Source organism: Rattus norvegicus, chromosome 15 (genome assembly GCF_036323735.1).
Source record: "Rattus norvegicus strain BN/NHsdMcwi chromosome 15, GRCr8, whole genome shotgun sequence".
NCBI classification, from domain to species: Eukaryota; Metazoa; Chordata; class Mammalia; order Rodentia; family Muridae; genus Rattus; species Rattus norvegicus.
The window spans coordinates 34,458,585-34,477,982 of NC_086033.1; the positions used below are offsets into that span (position 1 = coordinate 34,458,585).

The 19,398-nt window shown below is 42.9% G+C and overlaps 1 protein-coding gene across 1 annotated transcript; it reads right to left on the reverse strand.

Moving 5' to 3' along the window:
• Nucleotides 1-422: 422 nt before the first annotated feature.
• Gzmb (granzyme B) lies at nt 423-3,885 on the reverse strand. Its single transcript, NM_138517.4, has 5 exons — nt 3,741-3,885; nt 2,725-2,875; nt 2,220-2,355; nt 1,834-2,094; nt 423-1,205 (listed from the first exon to the last, which is right to left on the reverse strand). The coding sequence occupies exons 1-5, from the start codon at nt 3,793-3,795 to the stop codon at nt 1,062-1,064; spliced, it is 747 nt and encodes a 248-aa protein (NP_612526.2). The 5' UTR covers nt 3,796-3,885; the 3' UTR covers nt 423-1,061.
• Between the last annotated feature and the right edge of the window lie 15,513 nt (nt 3,886-19,398).

Genomic DNA, 19,398 nt, shown 5'->3' on the forward strand with positions numbered 1-19,398 from the left:
AAGGAATCAGAGAAAGGACTGAAGGAGCTTGAAGGAGCTTGAAGGGGCTGGAGACCCCATATGAACAACAATGTAAACCAACCAGAGCTTCCAGGGACTAAGCCATTACCCAAAGACTATACATGGACTGACCCTGGGTTCCAACTGTATAGGTAGAAATGAATAGCCTAGTAAGAGCACCAGTGGAAGGGGAAACCCTTGGTCCTGACAAGAATGAACCCCCAGTGAACGTGATTGTTGGGGAGAGGGGAATAATGGGGGGAGGATGAGGAGGGGAACACCCATATAGAAAGGGAGGGGGGGATAGGGGGATGTTGGCCCAGAAACCAGGAAAAGGAATAACAATCAAAATGTAAATAAGAAATACCCAAGTTTATAAAGATGGAGGGAAAAAAAAGAAAAAGAAAAAAAATGAGGCCTTGTACATTTCATAACTTTTATCAAACAAACTTTTATGTACTCCCTTCAAAAATAAAAAGTATTTAAATTAGTGGACATGTTAATTAGTTTACTTTAATCATTTTATATCATTTACATAAAAGATCAGGTTGTACCTTGAGCAATTAATGTAAAAATGGAAACATTTCACTTGATAAGGAAATTAGCCTGATAAAACATAAAAGCCTTCTATTGGGGAAAAATAGCACAGAGAATCAAAAGGAATTCTATCTATCACTTCTTGCTCTGTTCCAAAGAGCACACCAGTGACTTGGGTCAAACTGTATGAAAATACTGTAGGTAGCTGTTAATGATGACTTGCATTAAATAATGTTCTAAGGTCTTTGAGGGGAAGTAGTACATGTTTGGGACAATCAAACATTCTTCTTCTCTTGTAGAGAGGGTGAACTACCAGATGTCAGCTGGGTTGTCACAGCCTTGTGGCAGAAGTATTCCATTCATCTGCCAAGGACAGGGTTGATCACTGTGAATGGACATGAAACCAGTCTTCCAGTCAGAAAAAAAGTGCTTTATTCAGTTGCTGCCATCTGTCCTAGAGCAATCCTGGACTCAGCTATAGGGCAGATGGTTAGTCAGGAAATGATCCATGTTGCTTCTTGTAGTTAGCTCTTTTTCATAGTTTTCTTTATCCATGATAGGAAAGTCGAGACTTTGGTGAATGCCCGTGGAGTTGAACCATCATTTTGTCCATAGGAGACGATGCCCGCGGCCACTTTTTTACACACAAGAGGCCCTCCAGAGTCCCCCTGTGAATTGAGGAGGCACAAGGTACTAAGATATTGTTCACTGTAGTCCCAACCTCCCTCTGATGCCAAGGCTCCTCATAGAGAAGCATGACTTGTTTTCTATGCTTGTGGGAGGTCAGAAGGCAGGCCTGGGGCCCCTTGGCCTTTCCAGCTCTGACTGTGGATATGGTTAGAGCTGCACCTCCCTCCTGAGGCCAGCCTCTGCCCTTTCCCTGGGTCTGTGATCTACTCTGTGAAGGTGTGTGGGACTCTTGTCCTCAGGCTGTTGTTTAAGGACATGGGGATAGTGAGTGGGCCTGATGGGAGCATGGAGGGGAAGCCCAACTACAAAGTGTGTGTTTGCTCAGAGGAGCAAACACCTGGCCATGTTTACAACACACTTAGGGAGCCCAGTTCTCTAGAGCCTGGGCCTGGAGCTACACGTCCTTTTGCAAACACCTCCTTTTATACAAGCTACCTTCAGCAGAGCCTCTTAGCTCAGGGGCCCTACTTAGTTATTGGTTCCTGCTCTTACCAGAGAGAAAGAGAATAGCCAAGGGGTAAAGGAGTCCCTTGATGTTTGGATCTCTAGGTCCCAAATTCCTTTTCCCCTCCCACTGAGCCCAGAGGGGACTGAAACCCAACTTACCCGAAAGGAAGCACGTTTGATCTTTGGGTCCCCTGCACATATCTCATTGGCTTTGTCGAAATAATTTTTTAAGTAGGACTCACACTTCTGATCCTCCTGTACTGTTAGCTCAACCTCTTGTAGTGTGTCTGAGTATTTGCCCATTGGGCCCAGCTTTCCCCAACCAGCCACATAGCACACATCTCCTGGTTTCACTTTGACGTTGCGTCTGGGCAGATTGAGAGGCTTCACAGCGCTAGACCTCTTGGCCTTACTCTTCAGCTGTTGGGGAAGAAGCAAGAGTCCAGCTCATGGCCTGCTGAGCTGAGACACCCTGAAGGCCAGGATGGATTGAGAGGGATGGGAGCAGGAAAGACAGTCTGTGGAGGGACGGGGTAATGTCTCACCTTTAACAGCATGATGTCATTGGAGATTGTCTTAGAATTATACGCTGGGTGGGGAATGATTTTCACCACAGGGATGATTTGTTGCATCTTCTCCTGTTCTTTGATGTTGTGGGCCCCCAACGTGACATTTATTTTGCTGCAAAGAGAGCAGAGTGGAGATAAGAGATGTGGACTCAGAGAGGAGGCAGCCCAGGAGGTGTGAAGGACAGGCAGCTCTGCAGGGTGGGGCTCCAGCTGCGGCGAGTTAATGGGTAATCTGAAGCAACAGTTGCTGCATTAGAGGTCTCAAGGGCCAGTCATGCCAAAGAACCCAAATTGCATAGTTCGGCTCATAATTCAATGTGAACCTTGGTTGAAATGTGTTTGATTCCTTATCAGTGACTAGTGCGAGACTGTTTCTCTGTCATGAGACTTGCTAGGCCCCCTCTGATCTCAAGCTGCTTAGGATGAAGGCAGAGCCTCCATGGAATCTTCCCAAGAGGGCATGGGCTTTGCTGTTCCTTACCTTCCCGAACAGTGAGCAGCAGTCAGCACAAAGTCTTCTCGTATAAGGAAGCCGCCACACTTCTTACTCCCAGAATACTCATCCATGATCTGAAGATAGGCCATGTAGGGTCGAGAGTGGGGCTTGGCTTCATGTCCCCCGATGATCTCCCCTGAAGGGAAAGCCAACCTTTTTGTGGGCACCTGCTAGTCCATCCACCAGATGAGTTTTGTGTGGTGGCTCCAGACTTTCTAGGCATTTGGGAGCCAGGGAGGCCTGGCATTGAAAGGGACTTGGGAAGAGTGCCCTCATGTTCCCCTTCCTAAAAAGGAGAGAAAGATAGGTCTTGGTCTATAAATCTTCCTTCCACACAGTTAGAGGTAAGCATATTATTCTGGACAAGGAAGTCCTAAGGATTCAGATTGTCTATCTTCTGACTTCTGGTCCCAGAGAGATTCTAAGGCCTCCTCTCTCTCACTCCCAGGCCTGTGATGCTTGGAATACTGCTGCTTTCTAGGGACCAAGGCTTCAGTTCACACTTTGAGGCATCTTATTTCTTCAGGCCTCCTCACTCACTTTCATTCCTAGATGCAGGTGTTGGTATTCCAAAGAGCAGAGTGCCCAGTGACTCATACTTGAACATTGGGGAACCACCAGAAACCTGGGAAGCACTGAGTTAGAGGAAGGGATCAAGTGGTTTGGGTCAAGCAAATTCACTTCTTCTGAAGACAGCAATTCCATTTACTAGGGGGTCACCAGTACCTTAGCTTCTTTGATGAGTTTGTGGTGAGGGGAAGGCCTGTATCATCACAGATGCAGAAGCCAGGCCCATTCTATGTGCTCCAGGAGAACATGGTTTCTGTTTTGCAGGTTCCTACCCTTTCCCAAGTACTTCTAGGAAAATCCACTTTCCAGATGATAAGAATATGGCTCAGGGAGGGGATATCAATCAGCGGCTCTTCCTGAGAAAGACTTTTACCCTCCTACTACCGGTGACAGTGGGGTTAGACCACTAAAGGGATGTGCTGCTCACTCACCTGCCTCTGTCTTGGGGGCCAGAGAGAAGCTCAGCAGGAGCAAGAGGAGCTTCATCTTCCCTGGAAGGCCACCTAGGTCCCAGCGTCGAGAGTATTGTCCTTGCTCTCTTCACCTCTAGGAAAGGAAGAAGGCAGAGTGAGCTCTGTGGCCTTGGAACCCCTCTCTGCTTTTATAATGCTTCATCACATGCTTTCTATGAAAACGTCTGCCCTACTGCTTATGCCTAATGACGTCTTCCGAGTGCCTGTGTGAGAACCATGAAGTAACCACAGCAGAACCCACAGCTAGTGACTCAGAGAACCACCACTTACAGCCCATTGCAGGACCACAAAAGCATAGGGTGGGGTTCATAGCATGTGGTATTAGGGTCCCAGAAACCCAAGTTCCCAGTGGTGGACCATCTGTCTTTGATGCCACAGTGCTGAGACCATCAGGACAGATGTGCCTTTCGGCTCATCTCTTATCCCAGGACCAAGCATGACCATCTAGAGAGGGTAATCACGAGCATCCATTACAGTTTTTGGAGAGCCATGGTAGAGTGATGGACAAGGCAGGAACAGACAGGACTACCAAGCACCTGTCAACCTATTTAGCACCATAGCTTCAAATGTTCCATGTGGCAAAGCCCTTTCTTATGAAAAGCCTGCATCTGACCCTTTCTGACAAAGAAAAATAGAGATGGCTGCAGGCTCTGAGAGGGGAATCACTGGCTGAATATTGAACCACCCAGTCATTCCTACTTCTTTGGGAAAGATGATATTGTCTGCTGCTAACCTGGATACTAAGGATGGGAAGAATCTGGTTCCCCAAAGGACAATCAGATCATTAAATTGCTGACATAGTGCAACATAGGAAAAGCCAGGCTGTTAAAACTCAACAATAGCTCTTCAAGTGGGGTGTGTGTGTGTGTGTGTGTGTGTGTGTGTGTGTGTGCGTGCACACGCACAGAGGTGAACCTTGGGGATCGTTCTCACATTCTGTCTGACTTGTTTTTCTTTTTAGGCATGGTCTCTCACTTAGCTTGATGATTATGCTAAACTGGCTGGCCAGAGAATCTCAGGTATCTGCCTCTTTCTCTCAGAGCTTGGATTGTAAGTGTTGTCAGCACAACCAACTTCATCATATAGGCTCTGGGAATGGACTTCAGGTCCTCTTGTTTACATGGAAACCACTTTACAGACCCAGCTGCTTCCCCAACATCCTCTCAGTGTCTAGAGAATTCTTGCCCAACTTCTTCTTAGTGTCTAGAGAATTCTATGTGGCTATTCTTACTTAGTGTCCAGAGAATGAAAAATATTTATTTAGTATAAATGAATCCCTTTATATCCAATATCAGTAGATATTCATTATTTATTACAAGTCAGCCTTTAATAACAAAGAAACCAAATCAAAATATCACCTCATGATACAAAAGTGAATCAGTTTATTCCAATGTTAAAGAAAGGAATGATTGGCTCATAAGATACCACAAAACATGTCTAGGAAGTCCATCCTTTCAGCTCACCTGTATCACAATCGACAATGGTTTTGAGTCATACAATGAACAGTGTCAATAATCTCATCTTTACCTGTGCATCAGGTCACGAAGTCTGCAGAGCCACACCACCATTAAATTTAAAATGTATTCCCTTGGCTTTATTGGCAATTATTGCTAATGAACGAAACAAGTCTTGCAAAGACAAGGGTGCTTTAAGTTGATATTTCTTAAAAGAAAAATAATATAATCAGATTTTAAGGAAGAAAATCTTCCCTCATGCAATGAGTTTCCTAGCAGGAAAAAAAAAAGTATTTCTGGACACATCCCACGCTTTTGACTCAGGACTTGGAGGACTCAAGCCGGAACCAAATTTGAGCCTCTCTTTGAGGACTAGCTCTCAAAATGTCTAATGGTATTATGCCAAAGCAAAAGACAACTTGATATAAAATCACAACAATGACCAGTGCAGCAAGAAATACCCAAGAGTGTAATAGTGGCCCCTATGCACTGGAGCTAACCAACAGCTTTCTGATGAGACTTATGGTCCACTAAGTAGGAGAGAATTCATGTGTGAGACTAGAAACCTTGTCAACTACCTGTGGCTATGAGGTAATGGACCCAAGTGGAGGAGAACCTGCAATTGACACTTTTCTCAAACCGTGTGATCACCAACTATGTTCTACCTCACTTCTCATCGAAGAAGTCTTGTTTGCAGCAGACAGAGACCATTACAGTCATCCATACACCTGTCAAAATGCAGAGAACAACAGACCGTGGAGAGCCCACCCCAGTGGATACATCCACATCACAATTCCTATACACAAGGTTCCAGAAACATCACAGAAAAAGGAACAGAAAGATTGTAAGGAGCAGAGGACTGGGATGTCTGCTTAGGACACAGCAGGGCTACTGCATTCATGAAATCTAAACAAAACAGTTGCCTAACACACGACTTGCACAATGACAATACCAACTGACATTCCAGTGTGGGTGGGGGCACAAGACCCCACCCCTAGATAAAGAATTACAGTGAATTAATGGCTAATAAGTGAGGGAGAATCAATCATCTATGGGAATAAACCTCCTAATAGGTTATCTACAAGCAACACTAAGTAGACTCACAGGATGTATTTACATAGGTGTGTGTGTGTGTGTGTGTGTGTGTGTGTGTGTGTGTGTGTGTGTTATAACTAAAGAAGAAGTCTTAAATTTGAGAGGGAGTGAGGTGGATATGGGAGGAGTTGTAGGAGGGAGAGTGTGGGTGAGAAACTATGTAAACACAGTACTTGAATATTTAAGCATATTCTGCAATGTTGATTTATTGAACATGAATTGCTTTAGTTTGTATTTATCTTGTATTTATTACTCCATTGATCTTAAGAAGTAACTTTGCTGGTCATAATAAGCTTTGTTGACACTTATTTACTCTATTTACTTGAAAAATACACAATCCATTCTTCCTTACCTTTTATGGATTCTGCTGAGAGGTCTGAGTTATCATGATGGGTTTTCTTTGTAAATGAGTTCCTGATTTTCTCCTTCAGCTTTAGTGTCTTTTGTTTTTAGTGTTCACATTTAACTAAAATGTATTGTGGAGAGAGTATTCTCTGTTCATTTTTCCCTGGGTTCCTAAATGCATCCTGTGCTTAGATGTCCACTTCTTTACATGGTTTTGGAAAATTTTGTTTTGTAATTTTATGGAATACGTCTTCTATGCCTTTAAGGTTTTCTTTTAATCTCAGTTTGCTCTATCCTATGGATTCTTAGGTTTTGTTTCTTGATCACATCATAGAATTTTTAACAAATTATGATCATGCCTCATTTTTTATTGTGTCTGAATATCACACGCATCAGGTTCAACTCCCAATATTTTGTCTGCTTGAGCTAATCTATTGGTGATGCATTAACATTGTGATTCTTAAAAAAAAAGATTTCTTTTATTTCTAATTACTTTCAAATGCAAGCATTGTGTGTATCTGTGCCTGTACAAGATGCGGTGCCCGTGGAAGACAGGGCATTGGAGCCCCTTGATCTGGAGTTGCAGGCAGTTGTGAATTATAAAATATGAGTACTGGGAAATGGATTTTAATACTCTATAAGAGAAGTAAGTATTTTTAACTGCTGAGTCACATCTCCAGCATGCTCCCTGATTGTTCCCTCTGCTCCAATTTGCTGTTAAATCTCATTAGCGAAGCTTTCGTCTTGGTTATTGTCCTTTGCAGTGTTGAAACATTGACGTGTTTATGAATAGTTTCTACTTTTTCACATGCCCTTACTGATTCCCTTTAGTTCTTTCTGAAAGTTGCCCTCAGCTCCAAATACTTTTTAAGAAACTAAAAACCTTTGTGAACTTTATAACATCTAAGATCCCTTAAAAGTATTTCAGGTAAAGTGTCTCCCGGGTGACTAACAAGGTCATTTTTTTACTCCTTTGTTTCCTCTGTAACTTTGTGTTAAAAACTGAAGGTTCTGGATATTGCCCATGAGTTCTTTCCTTAAAGGTGGTCTGTTGTTAGGAATGGGAAAATGGAACTCACATCTTAACCTTCTAGAACAATGTGCTTTTCCCATCATCTCTCTCACAGTCTCATGCTATGAACGGTCTGACCACATCTTCTTAGGATGTGGCAAATAGTTTGGTCTGAGGCAAAAGAGATGAATGCCGCTGAGTCACTTACAAGAAACATGGGTTTGTAACTGCAAAGCTTGTGGTTTTTTGCTTTATCATGTTGACTCATGCCTAATAATTCTTGTGTCTTATCATTTATCAATCAATCTTCATGAGATGGCCCAGTTATAAGGAACTCTTATATTTAGTTTCTCTGTTTCTGACCAAATAATTCACAAGAGAGCTATGAAATACACATGATCATAGTAGAGAAACTGAACCAAGTATTCTCTATGAGAAACTATGTATTGACAAACCTGTCTCTGGGAACTGTGCATGACAGCACAGTAGCATTGTTTTACCAGGACACTGGTAATGCTTGACAATTAGTGACAACATTGTTCTGACCACATTTTGCTGTGAATCACTTATTAGAGCCTCTGATGTGTCTAGAAATTCTACAGATTTTGAATGTTTTCCCATTTTAAGTTTATAAGTATGGAAGGATGAGAATTGGTTGCTAGGCTGTGTCAATCTACCAAAGCACTGAATATTTCCTAAGGGGTTTAAGAAATCCTGCATTTAATTCACTTTGGTGTCACATGCTAAAGATCTGACTCTATAGCTAAGAGTAGTATAATAGCTACACAAATTGCTCGATAAGTCTTGGGACATAATGAGGACAGGTCATGATGGTGTCAAATGTTAGTGCATGCCTTTAGCTTAGTTCCTTTCTATACAGAAATGTCACCTCAGACCCAACCTAGTCTTCACAGAGGAGAGGAGGATGGGTGTTTTCATTTCCCCATTGAGGTTACAAGAATTAAGAAGGAGACAGAAAGCCCTCTCCAAACATGATACTCAGCCTGGTGTCTGTCAGGTGTCTCTGAAAAGTGTTTTGCTGTCTGTCAATTCCTAGGCCATTTATATGAAGAGAAAGATGAAATGGAGCAGCACACTTCATAGATATCTGAAACAATTTGTGTGTGGGTGTGTGCGCACACGTACACAGGCGTGTGTAAAGACCAAAAACTGATGTTGGTATGTCTTCATTGACATTGCTCTCCAGCCTCCTTGTGGAGAGCATTTCTTCACTGAACATAAAGCTTGCTGTTTTAGCCTGACTGGCTGGTCAATGAGGCCCTGGGATCTAACTGACTCTGCCTCCCAGGGTTAGGCTTACAGATTTCTGAGGCAATTCAGACACCTGTAAAGTTTTAAAGATTTTTTTTCAAAGACAGGGTTTCACTGTGTGGTCTAGTGCTTGCTCTGTGACCCAGGCTGTCCTTGAACACATAGATATCTGCCAGTCTCTTTCTCGAGAGTTCTAGGATTAAAGGAGTACACCACCACTCAGCTTTTAGGTGGGTACTATGGATCCAAACTCATGTGCAACAAGCATATTAGTCACTGAGCCATCTCCCTAGCCCAGAACAATTGGAGGCTGATATTTGGTACCAGAGTTCGTTTAAATCACATTTTATACAAATACAGTGAGACGGAAGTGTGAGAAGAAAGGAGGCAAGTGGATTGGGATTAATCTATGCCTTAAAGTGTTTTGAAGCTCATGTGACAGTGCTGTCATCTCACTGTCTTACTCTGCATGGAGGTGATCATCTATCAAATTCTAAAATCAGAGAGACTCAGCAACACTAAGTGATGTACCCAAAGGCCGCATGGTTTCAGAAGTATGTCAACATACATGTGTAAAATATGTGCCCACCACAGTGAAATTTTCGTCTTTACAACTTCTCAAAGTAGTAGAAGCCACAGTGGGCAAATTTCAGTAGAGAAAAGCATTCTTGATAATCAGAGCTCATTTGAGAATGCTTGCCCTGGGGAGGCCAAGTGCTTTCTCTCCAGGGAACTATAGAAACTGGAGAACATCTCAGTCTTCATTCTGAGAGGTGGCCATGAATGTGAGCCCAAATCCCTTTGGGGCCTTCTTCAGTTCTGAATATCTCTCACCTGGTTGTTCTGAGGCCTTGGGGTCTTGATTTCCTCTTCAGTTATGAGGCTTGATTGCCAAGTTCAAACTGTCTGATCTTTATCTATCAAAAGGCAGTGTTGACTACAGTATAGGATTAAAATTTTATACTGTGTGAGCATTTCCTTAATTAAATTATGTATAAAATATAAATATACATGATGTGTAAAAATTATACATAAAATATAAATATACATGATTCAAGGTATCATTTGATATCATATACATTCTACTTTTCTCCACGACTAAATTAAACCATATCTATACTTTTTACATATGTATTTATATAATGTGTGTATTAAGCTATATATAATTCTATAATGTGGTTATATATGTATATTGGTGTGTGGGCATGCATATTGCTGATAAAGTGTTCTGTTTGTATCCTTTCGTTTTCTCTTTGCAAGCATAATCTTAGGAGTATTTCTTTGGAGTATTTTCAAGCATTCAAATAGATGATACTACTCTCCCTCATTGTGAAGGTGGACTAGTTTATTAAGATCCTCTGCTCTAAAGGTCTTTATGGGCAATAAGTCATGAGGAAGGAATTTACCATGTGAAGATAAGTTTTGTATACATTGTGTGTGTGTGTGTGTGTGAGAGAGAGAGAGAGAGAGAGACAGAGAGAGAGACAGAGAGAGAGACAGAGAGACAGAGAGAGACAGAGAGAGAGACAGAGAGAGAGAGAGAGAAGGTGACTGTGTTAAAGAGACTGGGGGAGAAGAGTGTGTGTGGGAGAGAATGTATGAGGGGGAGTGTGTATGGTGGGAAGAGACAAAGAAGTGTGTGTGTGTGTGTGTGTGTGTGTGTGTGTGTGTGTGTGTGTGTGTTGGACCCTGTGTTTAGGGGATATTCTCAATAGAATCATTGTCACACAATATAAATATTAAAACACTGGTAATTATTTAAGTCTCTCTCTTTACTCTGCAAGACTTACAAAAGAGGAGAGACACCCAGGAGCCCTGCTGCATCAGATCATCTCTAGTATCAGAGTCATTACTGCCTGGGATGCTCTTTCATGAATGCAGGTTGACGAAGCCAGGGCTCCCATCAGATGCTAATTCTCAGGAGTAGGAATAAAAGTCATATTTCCTGTTCCTGTTCATCAGGAGCAAGAGGCAGCAGGGATTGCCTTTCTCTTTGGCTCTAACATTGAACCTTATCTTTGCTCAGAGCACTTCCCCTGGCGCCCTTAGTCTCACTCCATTTGTTTTCCCATTGCTTGTTGCCTGACCATCAAAGGAATTTCTAGACTTTGAGATCCTGTTACTCCTGACCCCTCTCCCACGAGACCACCCCCCCTTTCCCTTACACAACTCCTCTTTTTAAAATAACAACTTAGAAAATATAGGAATGAGAGGCAGCAAAAAGAACGTTAGGGCAGATGGATCAGCAAGTGCCTGAGATTTTGGAACTGCCTGAGCCAAATCAGCACAAAACTGAAGATAATGGAGGGAATAGGAATTTATGAAACATCATAACTTTCTATAAAAATTATAACTGATAAATGTGATTTCCTTTTATGATTTTTTTATTTTATGTGCATTGGTGTTTTGCTCGCATGTCTGTGTAAGGGTGTTGGATCCCCCGAAACTGGAGTTACAGACAGCTGTGAGGCACCATGTAGGTGCTGGGAATTGAACCTGGGTCCTCTGGGAGAGCAGCCAATGTTCTTAACACTAAACCATCTCTTCAGTTCCATAATTTTCAAGAAATAACAAACAGGAGCATAGGTCGATGTCTCTGTGGGTGATCACTTGCTGTACAAGTGTGAGGACTGAGTGTGCGTCCCGGGCACCCATGTAAAGATAGGTGTTGTTCGCCTGTAATCTCAGTGAGATAAGGGGTCAAGACCGGATAATCCCATAAGCTCCCAGGCTAGGATTATACAGTATGAACAACAAAGAGATCCTGCTTAAAGGTAAGGATGAACACCCAAGATTGTCCTTTGACCTCCACACATGCACCATGCATGTGCGTGTCCCCCACAAACACACACATGGAAAGAGAGTGAGAGAACTTTTAAAATAATAAAAATTATGTAATTAAAACAAAGACAACAGAAAGGATAATCATTAACTTGAAGAGCTATCAGAAGACATCACTGGAATACAATGCAGAAAGCTAAAACTACTCAAGCAATTAAAAGCCATCAGGGAACATGAGCATTGTTTATGCATCTGTAATTTATAAACAATTTCTAATGGCATTAAGAAAAGGATAGACCTAAATGAGTAAATGTCCAGAGAAAAATGTGTTAGGTTAAAAGTCCCGAGTTCCTTGATTAAATTTTAACTTTTTTCTTTTCTTTTATTGGATATGTTCTTTATTTACATTTCAAATGTTATCCCCTTTCCCAGTTTCCCCTCCAGAAACCCACATCCCCTCCCCCTTAGCCCTGTTTCTATGAGGGTGCTCCCCCCACCTACCCATTCTCTCTCACCTCCCCACCCTGGCATCCCCTACATTGGGCATCTAGCCTTCCCAGGACCAAGGGCCTCTCCTAGTGCATTCTTTCTTTGGTGGTTTAGTCCCTGGGAGTTCTGGGGGATATGGCTGGTTAATATTGTTGTTCTTTCTATGGGGTTGCATGCCCCTTAAACTCCTTCAGTTCTTTCTCTAACCTCTCCATTGGGGACCCCATTCTCAGTCCAATGGTTGACTGTGAGCTTATGCCTCTGTATTTGTCAGGCTCTGGTAGAGCCTCTCAGGAACCGACTATATCAGGCTCCTGCTAGCATCCACTTCTTGGCATCTGCAATATTATCTGGGTTTGGTGGCTGTATATGGGATGTATGCCCAGGTGGGTCAGACTCTGGGTGGCCTTTCCTTCAGTCTCTATTCCACACTTTGTCTCTGTACTTCCTCCTGTGAATATTTTTGTTCTTCCTTCTCAGAAGGACTGAAGCATCCACACTTTGGTCTTCCTTTTTCTTGAGCTTCATGTGGTCTGGGATTGTATCTTGGGTAATCTGAGCTTTTGGGTTAATATCAACTTATCAGTAACTGCACACCATGTGTGTTTTTCTGTGATTGGGTTATCTCGTTCAGGATGGTATTTTCTAGTTCCACCCATTTGCCTTAGAATTTCATGAAGTCATTGTTTTTGATAGCTGAGTAGTACTGCATTGTGTAGATGTACCACATTTTCTGTATCCATTCCTCTATTAAAGGGCATCTGAATTCTTTCCAGTTTCTAGCTATTATAAATAAGGCTGCTATGAATATATTGGAGCATGTGTTCTTCTTATCTGTTGGAGCATCTTTTGGGTATATGCCCAGGAGTGGTGTAGGTGGTGCTGTCATTTTATGTAACCACTTAAAGCATGTGACCTCCAAATAAGGGGAGGGGAACAGAAAGGCAAAGTGAAAAATACAATCCACCCAATGAAGGCAAGGAAAAGAGACAAGAAACAAAAGAATAAAAAGAGAAGGAAGGAAAGGAAAGAAGTTATTGTGCCATGAAAGAGATGGGGGGATTGTAAATGTTTAGAGTCAGATGAAAACAGTGTCTGAAAAGACTGTGAACTAAGATTCTCAGTAGAAATACTGAAAACCAAAACTACACAGGGACAGTAAAGGATCATATGGTTGGCAGAGTGGATGCCCAGTGGTGGGAGGGTGGGAAGCCATGAAAATGTGAGCCTAGATTTTTGGGAGCAGTGATGCTCTTCTGTGTGATACTACACAATTGTGGTGGTATGCCAATATATGGATTCACTGTTAAAAAATAAAAACCACACTGCTGGGGAAGAACGCTGAGAGTAGAGGCGGCTGTACATGTAACTTGTGTGGCCAGGGGCCATGGAGGACATCTTTGTACCCTCTTCTCAATTTTGCTATGAACCTAAAAATGTGTAAAACCCAGGGGACTTTAAAACAAGGAAAACAACCCTCTCCATAGAAGTGATCAAGTCAGGGAAGAGAAACAAGAGAATTACTACATTCAATACACGTGCTCGTAAAGCCCTAGCTGAAAGTCAGAGGGAATCATTTCAGCTACAAAAGCACAAGTCTGTGCTGTGATCAGGTCTAACACCTAAAGATAAAGACAGAAAACAGGAAAGAGAAAGTGCTCATAGGTGAGTATCAGTAGCAGGGAAAGCTGACTTTAAGAAAACACTTCTGGGGGTTGGGGATTTAGCTCAGTGGTAGAGCACTTGCCTACCAAGCACAAGGCCCTGGGTTCGGTCCCCAGCTCCAAAAAAAAAAAAAAAGAAAAGAAAAAAGAAAAAAGAAAACACTTCTGTAAGGATCATGTCTGTAAGGGGTCACTTCACACAGACACAGGTTACTCCTGTTCATCAGGAAGAAATAGTTGTTTGAATGCCATGCCTGGAATTATACGACCATAAAACATATAAAGCAGAAGTTGAAGGAGCTCTAAGGAATGAACCAAATCAATCATACTTTGGGATTTAACTAACAACATTTGACACACTGAACCCAACAGCTGGGACTTGGCACCCACCATGCAAATATGGCCCCACAATACACTTAAAAACACCCAACAAAATAGATTACATACTGAGCCATAGAATGAATCTTGAGGCATTCCAAAGGTAAAGAGTTTTAAATATTTCCTGGTTGCAACATATGTATTGTGAAATTAATAAGAGTAATTAGAAAATCTCTATAATCTTAGAAAAGTGGAAACATAGTTTCAAGTAACAAATATAAATGAAGTTAATATAATATATAATGCATTGCATGAAATAATAATGGAATTTATTTTAAAACTGTGCAACTAAGATGGGTATATAAAGAAAGCATTTTAGTCTTAAAACTCATGTAGCAGTAGATAAAAAGAAAGATGGCGGGCGGAGCAGCGGAGGATTAGCCTGCAGGGAGCACAATGTCTCCAGAACATGTTTTTACATCCTGATCTCTTCCCCTCTCCCACTTCCCACCTTTCAGAGTCTCTCTCCCCTCCCCTTTTTCTCTGAGATGGTGGGGTGCCCCCTGGGTATCCCTCACTCCTGGCGCATCAAGTCTCTGCAGTTTTAGGCACATCCTCTCCCACTGAGGCCAGACAAGACAGCCCAGTTAGGGGAATGGATTCCACAGACAGGCAACAGCTTTAGGAGTAGCCCTCACTCCAGATGTTGGGGGACCCATCAGAGACTGAGCTTCACGTCTGCTACTTATGTGGGAGGAGGGCTTGGCTCAGCCCTGTATGCTCTTTGGTTTGTGGCTCAATCTCTGAGAGCTCAAGAACAACTTTTAAAAAGGCGGGTCTTAAGGAAAGATGCTTTTAAAAAGTGGTTTTATGAAATTGGGGGTGGGGGGGAGATGGTGCAGTGTGCTCTGTGGAGAGAAGCAGAAGTAGAGTCACGAGGTGACAGGCATGGGAGAGCAGTTGCCATCTCTAATCCAATGCTGCCATTCGACCCACAGTGGAGCCACCCACCCACCACGACCGTCCACCACCCACCCGCTTCTCTTGCTGTTAGAGGCCATATTGATGTCCCCGATCCATGATACCACCAGTTGCTATGATCAAGGAAGCTTCTTTTGCAGTGGTATTGACGACTGCAGACTCCTAACTGAGAATGAGAGGCACCGAAGGCTTCTGTGACATCTCCCCCGCTCCCTCCCCACCAACAGAGCAAACAAAACAAAACAAACATAGAAACAAAAAACAGAAATGGTCCAGACAGGAAGCTACTGAAAAGTCCTTTTAAACTGTGATAAAAGTGTAGTTCTTCTCTGCACACTTTCGGCTTCTGGGGGAAAGGGGTTGGGTCAACAGGACCACTGGGATGGGGATGGGATTAGGTCTTTTCTCCTCCTCTCCATCTCTCCTCCTTATTCTGTAAATTGATACTGTGTCTAGACTACGCTATCTCTCCATGTTCAGACTTGAATGAAGCAGCACACTCTAAAGGGGGTGGGGGGTCTGAGAGAGCTGCAGTCACTCAGCCAGTTTAGCCTCATCCCATTGTCCTGGCGTCCACAGCCGAAACTTGGCCAATCCCCAAACATCCTTACTTCTGGCGTCTCTTAAACCCTGGGTTTACTTTTCCAAAATCTAAACAATTAGTTCGTGCTTAGTCTATAGCTCCCATGATACATTCAATTTTTGCTTTCAGACATTGACTGTCATACTCTTTTGGTGACTTTCCTTGTAACTGTTCTGGAGAAAAGCCATGAGCCGAGTGTCCAAGCTTGTTGGGAAATTTGCATTTCTCCCGAACACCTTTGAAGCAAGCACTGAGCAGCTGCAGCATAGAACATGACACGGTACATCGCACCATTCTCTCCCTCACTCCATGTCTACCCTAGCTGTGACTCTTTCCAATAAAGTATGATTTTAATCTCTGCCTGTGCTCTGCCTTCTAATAAAGTCACAGTGGGATCAATCAAGTAGCAGGGTGCAGTCTTGGGCATTTCTTCCCTTGTCTCTGACTGAAAGTTGATGCTCATAGGAAGGCCTCTCATAAGTATAAACGAGACAGTCTCTTAGATGTCCTTCCACCAAGCCCCCCTCTGCACAGGATCCTCCCCTAAAGGTCTAGATTTTTCTCCTCTATGATTTTACCCAGAATTGGGATGGAAGATCTTTTCTTCCTTCCCTTCTCCCTCTCTCCCTTCCCTCTTTCCTCCATTCCTTCTTTCTTTTCTTTTTGACACACAGTCTCACAACATATACAAGGTTGGTCCTGAAGTCACAGAGATCTGCTTTCCTCTGCATCCTGAGTGCCGAGAACTCAAGGTGTGTGCTGTCACACCCGGTCATGCTTAACATCGCTTCACTTCACTTCCCCATCCCTCCTCTCCCCTCCCTTCTTTCTCCTCCCCTTCCCTTCTCTCTCCCCTTCCCTTTCCTTTCTTTCTCTCTTTCTTTCTCTCTTTCTTTCATCTTTTCTTGTTCCCTTTGCAATGAATCTCTGGAAACTGACTGGGAGTTTTACCCCTCGTGTTCTCCTGGTAAAGCCAGTACACAGCTTTCTGAAGAGGTTATGAGCCTCACCAAGGGAAGCACAACCCATGCCTTCAACAGCAGATTCTCCCAGAGCAAGATGTCTACAGTGCCCAAGACTTTGTTAGAAAAGGGAATTCCACAGCTCAGTGCTCCTGAGTCCCCACAGGAAACCATGGGGTTTCCTTTGTCTCTCCCTTTGTCCTGCCTCCTGCTCTGTTCCCCAGATTTACAGTTGTGTGATTACCCAACTAGACAGTGAGGACAATTGTCAAAGCCTGAACACCTTGCAGACACATGCAGACAGGGATTTCCTGATGTGAGGGCACGATGAGGATGGCAGCAGGTGGCCAAAAACAGAAAGGAGGGGCTGGCTACCAGTTAGTTTCAAAGTGACTTAGGGAAGAGAGCCTTCCTCCCAGAGCCTCTGAGACTCTCCATGGTGTTGGGCTGGGGAGAACTGTTTAGAAATACCTTGTCTCCAAAGTGCTTTTGCATTTCTCTAACTCTGAGGGGATCAGGGGCTGTGAAACCCTGCATTTCTGAGTTTTTCTGACTCTATCAATGACTTAGTATCCGGCATATGATTTTATCCCCTTTGTCTTTGTAAATATTGGGTAACTTTCAACTTACATAGCACCTACCCACCTTCCTACATGCCCTTTTAAGAGTAGAGATTAGGGGCTGGGGATTTAGCTCAGTGGTAGAGCGCTTACCTAGGAAGCGCAAGGCCCTGGGTTCGGTCCCCAGCTCCGAAATAAAGAACCAAAAAAAAAAGAGTAGAGATTAATGATGTGGCCTCGTGTTATCGTTTTATATGACCTTTATTATCCTTTAGTATCCCAACAACTCCCTCTTTGTGTTTGTGAGGCAGGATCTTGCTATATAGCTCAGGGTCAGCCTGGAACTTGCGGCGGTAGTCCAGCCTGGCTATGATTTCCAGAACCTCCTGCTTCAGCTTGCTGAGTGCTGGGATTTGGGAATGTACCACGGTGCTTGGCTAACTCCCTCTGTTTCATGTAATTTCCATGTCAATTTCCCCAGTCTCACGAAGAACAACTGTAAATCATATGTCTGGTGCTCCCATCATCTGACATCGAATTCCAACTTGAACTCTGGCCAGCAGGGAGGGAGGAAGGTACAACTGATTATTAGGGGAAATCTGAAGCAGGTTGATTATGGGTGTGTCTGGGCAGAAGGCCTATATATTAAAAATCATCAATACTATGGCTTCTAGATGAATAGTAGGCATTCCAGTGGCCCGATCAGTCAGTGATACTTTGTGACACTTCCTTCAGTACTTTAAATATAATAGTACAGAAGTACTTCCCTGAATATGTGTTAGAGGAAGAATACAAACTACAGGGGGTAGGAGGTGAATTGTGGCTGAAAATTCACTTAATTAGTCAAGAACCATAAACTTGCAATGAAATTTCTAACTTATTAACCACCACTCTGAGGTTCACTCTGTCAAAACGACCATTGACATTTTAAGGTCACTGTAGCCACAGCTGCAACCTCTGAGGGGTGAGGAGGGGAGATATCACTGTGGGCCTGAGATCACAAAGGTGTACTTCTTGCTCATTTTGAAATTTTCCATTCCGTGTGCTGATATGGGGGAAGCCAAACCATAAGAACCCTGGAGAATTAGCCTCTAGGGAAAGGCGTTCACAGCACATGGGTGGAGAGGGAACGTCTGACTTGGGGTAATTTTTTTTTCACTCAGATAGAATACACTGAGTTCTCTGTACATGGTGTTCTATAAAACACTGGGACCCAAGTGGCAAGTACCAATGTGTTTCTCCTCTTGAGAGCAGAATGTGCGCACACGCACGCACGCACGCACACACACACACACACACACACACACACACACACACACACACTTATTAACAACAGCAAGCATTCTGAAGAAAACAAAGCACAAGACAGGATGACAAGGTTAACCTGGCCTTTCCATAGGGTCATCAAAACTTTCCTGGAAAATAAGTGTTTGACAGTTAGGCAGAATGTACACTTGAACATGAGACGTGTTCTCTGATCCAGTCACCCAGGTAGAGTCTCACAGGTTCTGATGCTCTAGAGTGTTTGAGTTTTATAATAAAAAAAATGAGGAATCATGCCAAGACATGACTCCTTCTGTTTTCCATCAAACATGTGAATTCAAAAACAATGGGGATACATTAATGAATTTAGTTCTTTTAATATTTGAATCTTCTGTTTAACAAAGGCTTCATAAAATGTCAAAGCAAGTTTGGATTGGGAAGCAGTGTTGCAAGGATCTGCCTGGTGAAAGGCAATACCCCTAAAAGATGTTAATTATGGAAGACTTTCAACTCAACTTTAAATTAAGAGGCTTGACAGATGTTTCCTTGAAGACCAATCTCAGAGGGTTAACAGATTTTGGAAGGAATCACGAACCTCACCAGTATTGAAGGCCTTGCTGCAATGATTTTCTTAGAGAAGCTCATGTGCATGCAATACACAGAGACCCGTTCAAGAACCTGCCTGCAACTGTTCCCGAAACAAAACCTGGAAACAAGTAAGCTGTGTTAAGAATGAACACTTATTTTCATGGGAGTTAAAACGGTAAAATGAAGGAGCTGTATTTACATGTGTAGGCTGAAATAAATCTCAAACATATATCATTGATTGGTTTCTCT

What these genes read in the sequence shown, in the direction of transcription:
- Gzmb (NM_138517.4), bottom strand. Translation starts at nt 3,795, where the DNA reads ATGAAGCTCCTCTTGCTCCTGCTGAGCTTCTCTCTGGCCCCCAAGACA. An exon ending in GCTGCTCACTGTTCGGGAAG is followed by an intron (nt 2,356 to 2,724) that starts GTAAGGAACAGC and finishes CTCTCTTTGCAG; the next exon opens with CAAAATAAATGTCACGTTGG. An exon ending in ATGACATCATGCTGTTAAAG is followed by an intron (nt 2,095 to 2,219) that starts GTGAGACATTAC and finishes CTTCCCCAACAG; the next exon opens with CTGAAGAGTAAGGCCAAGAG.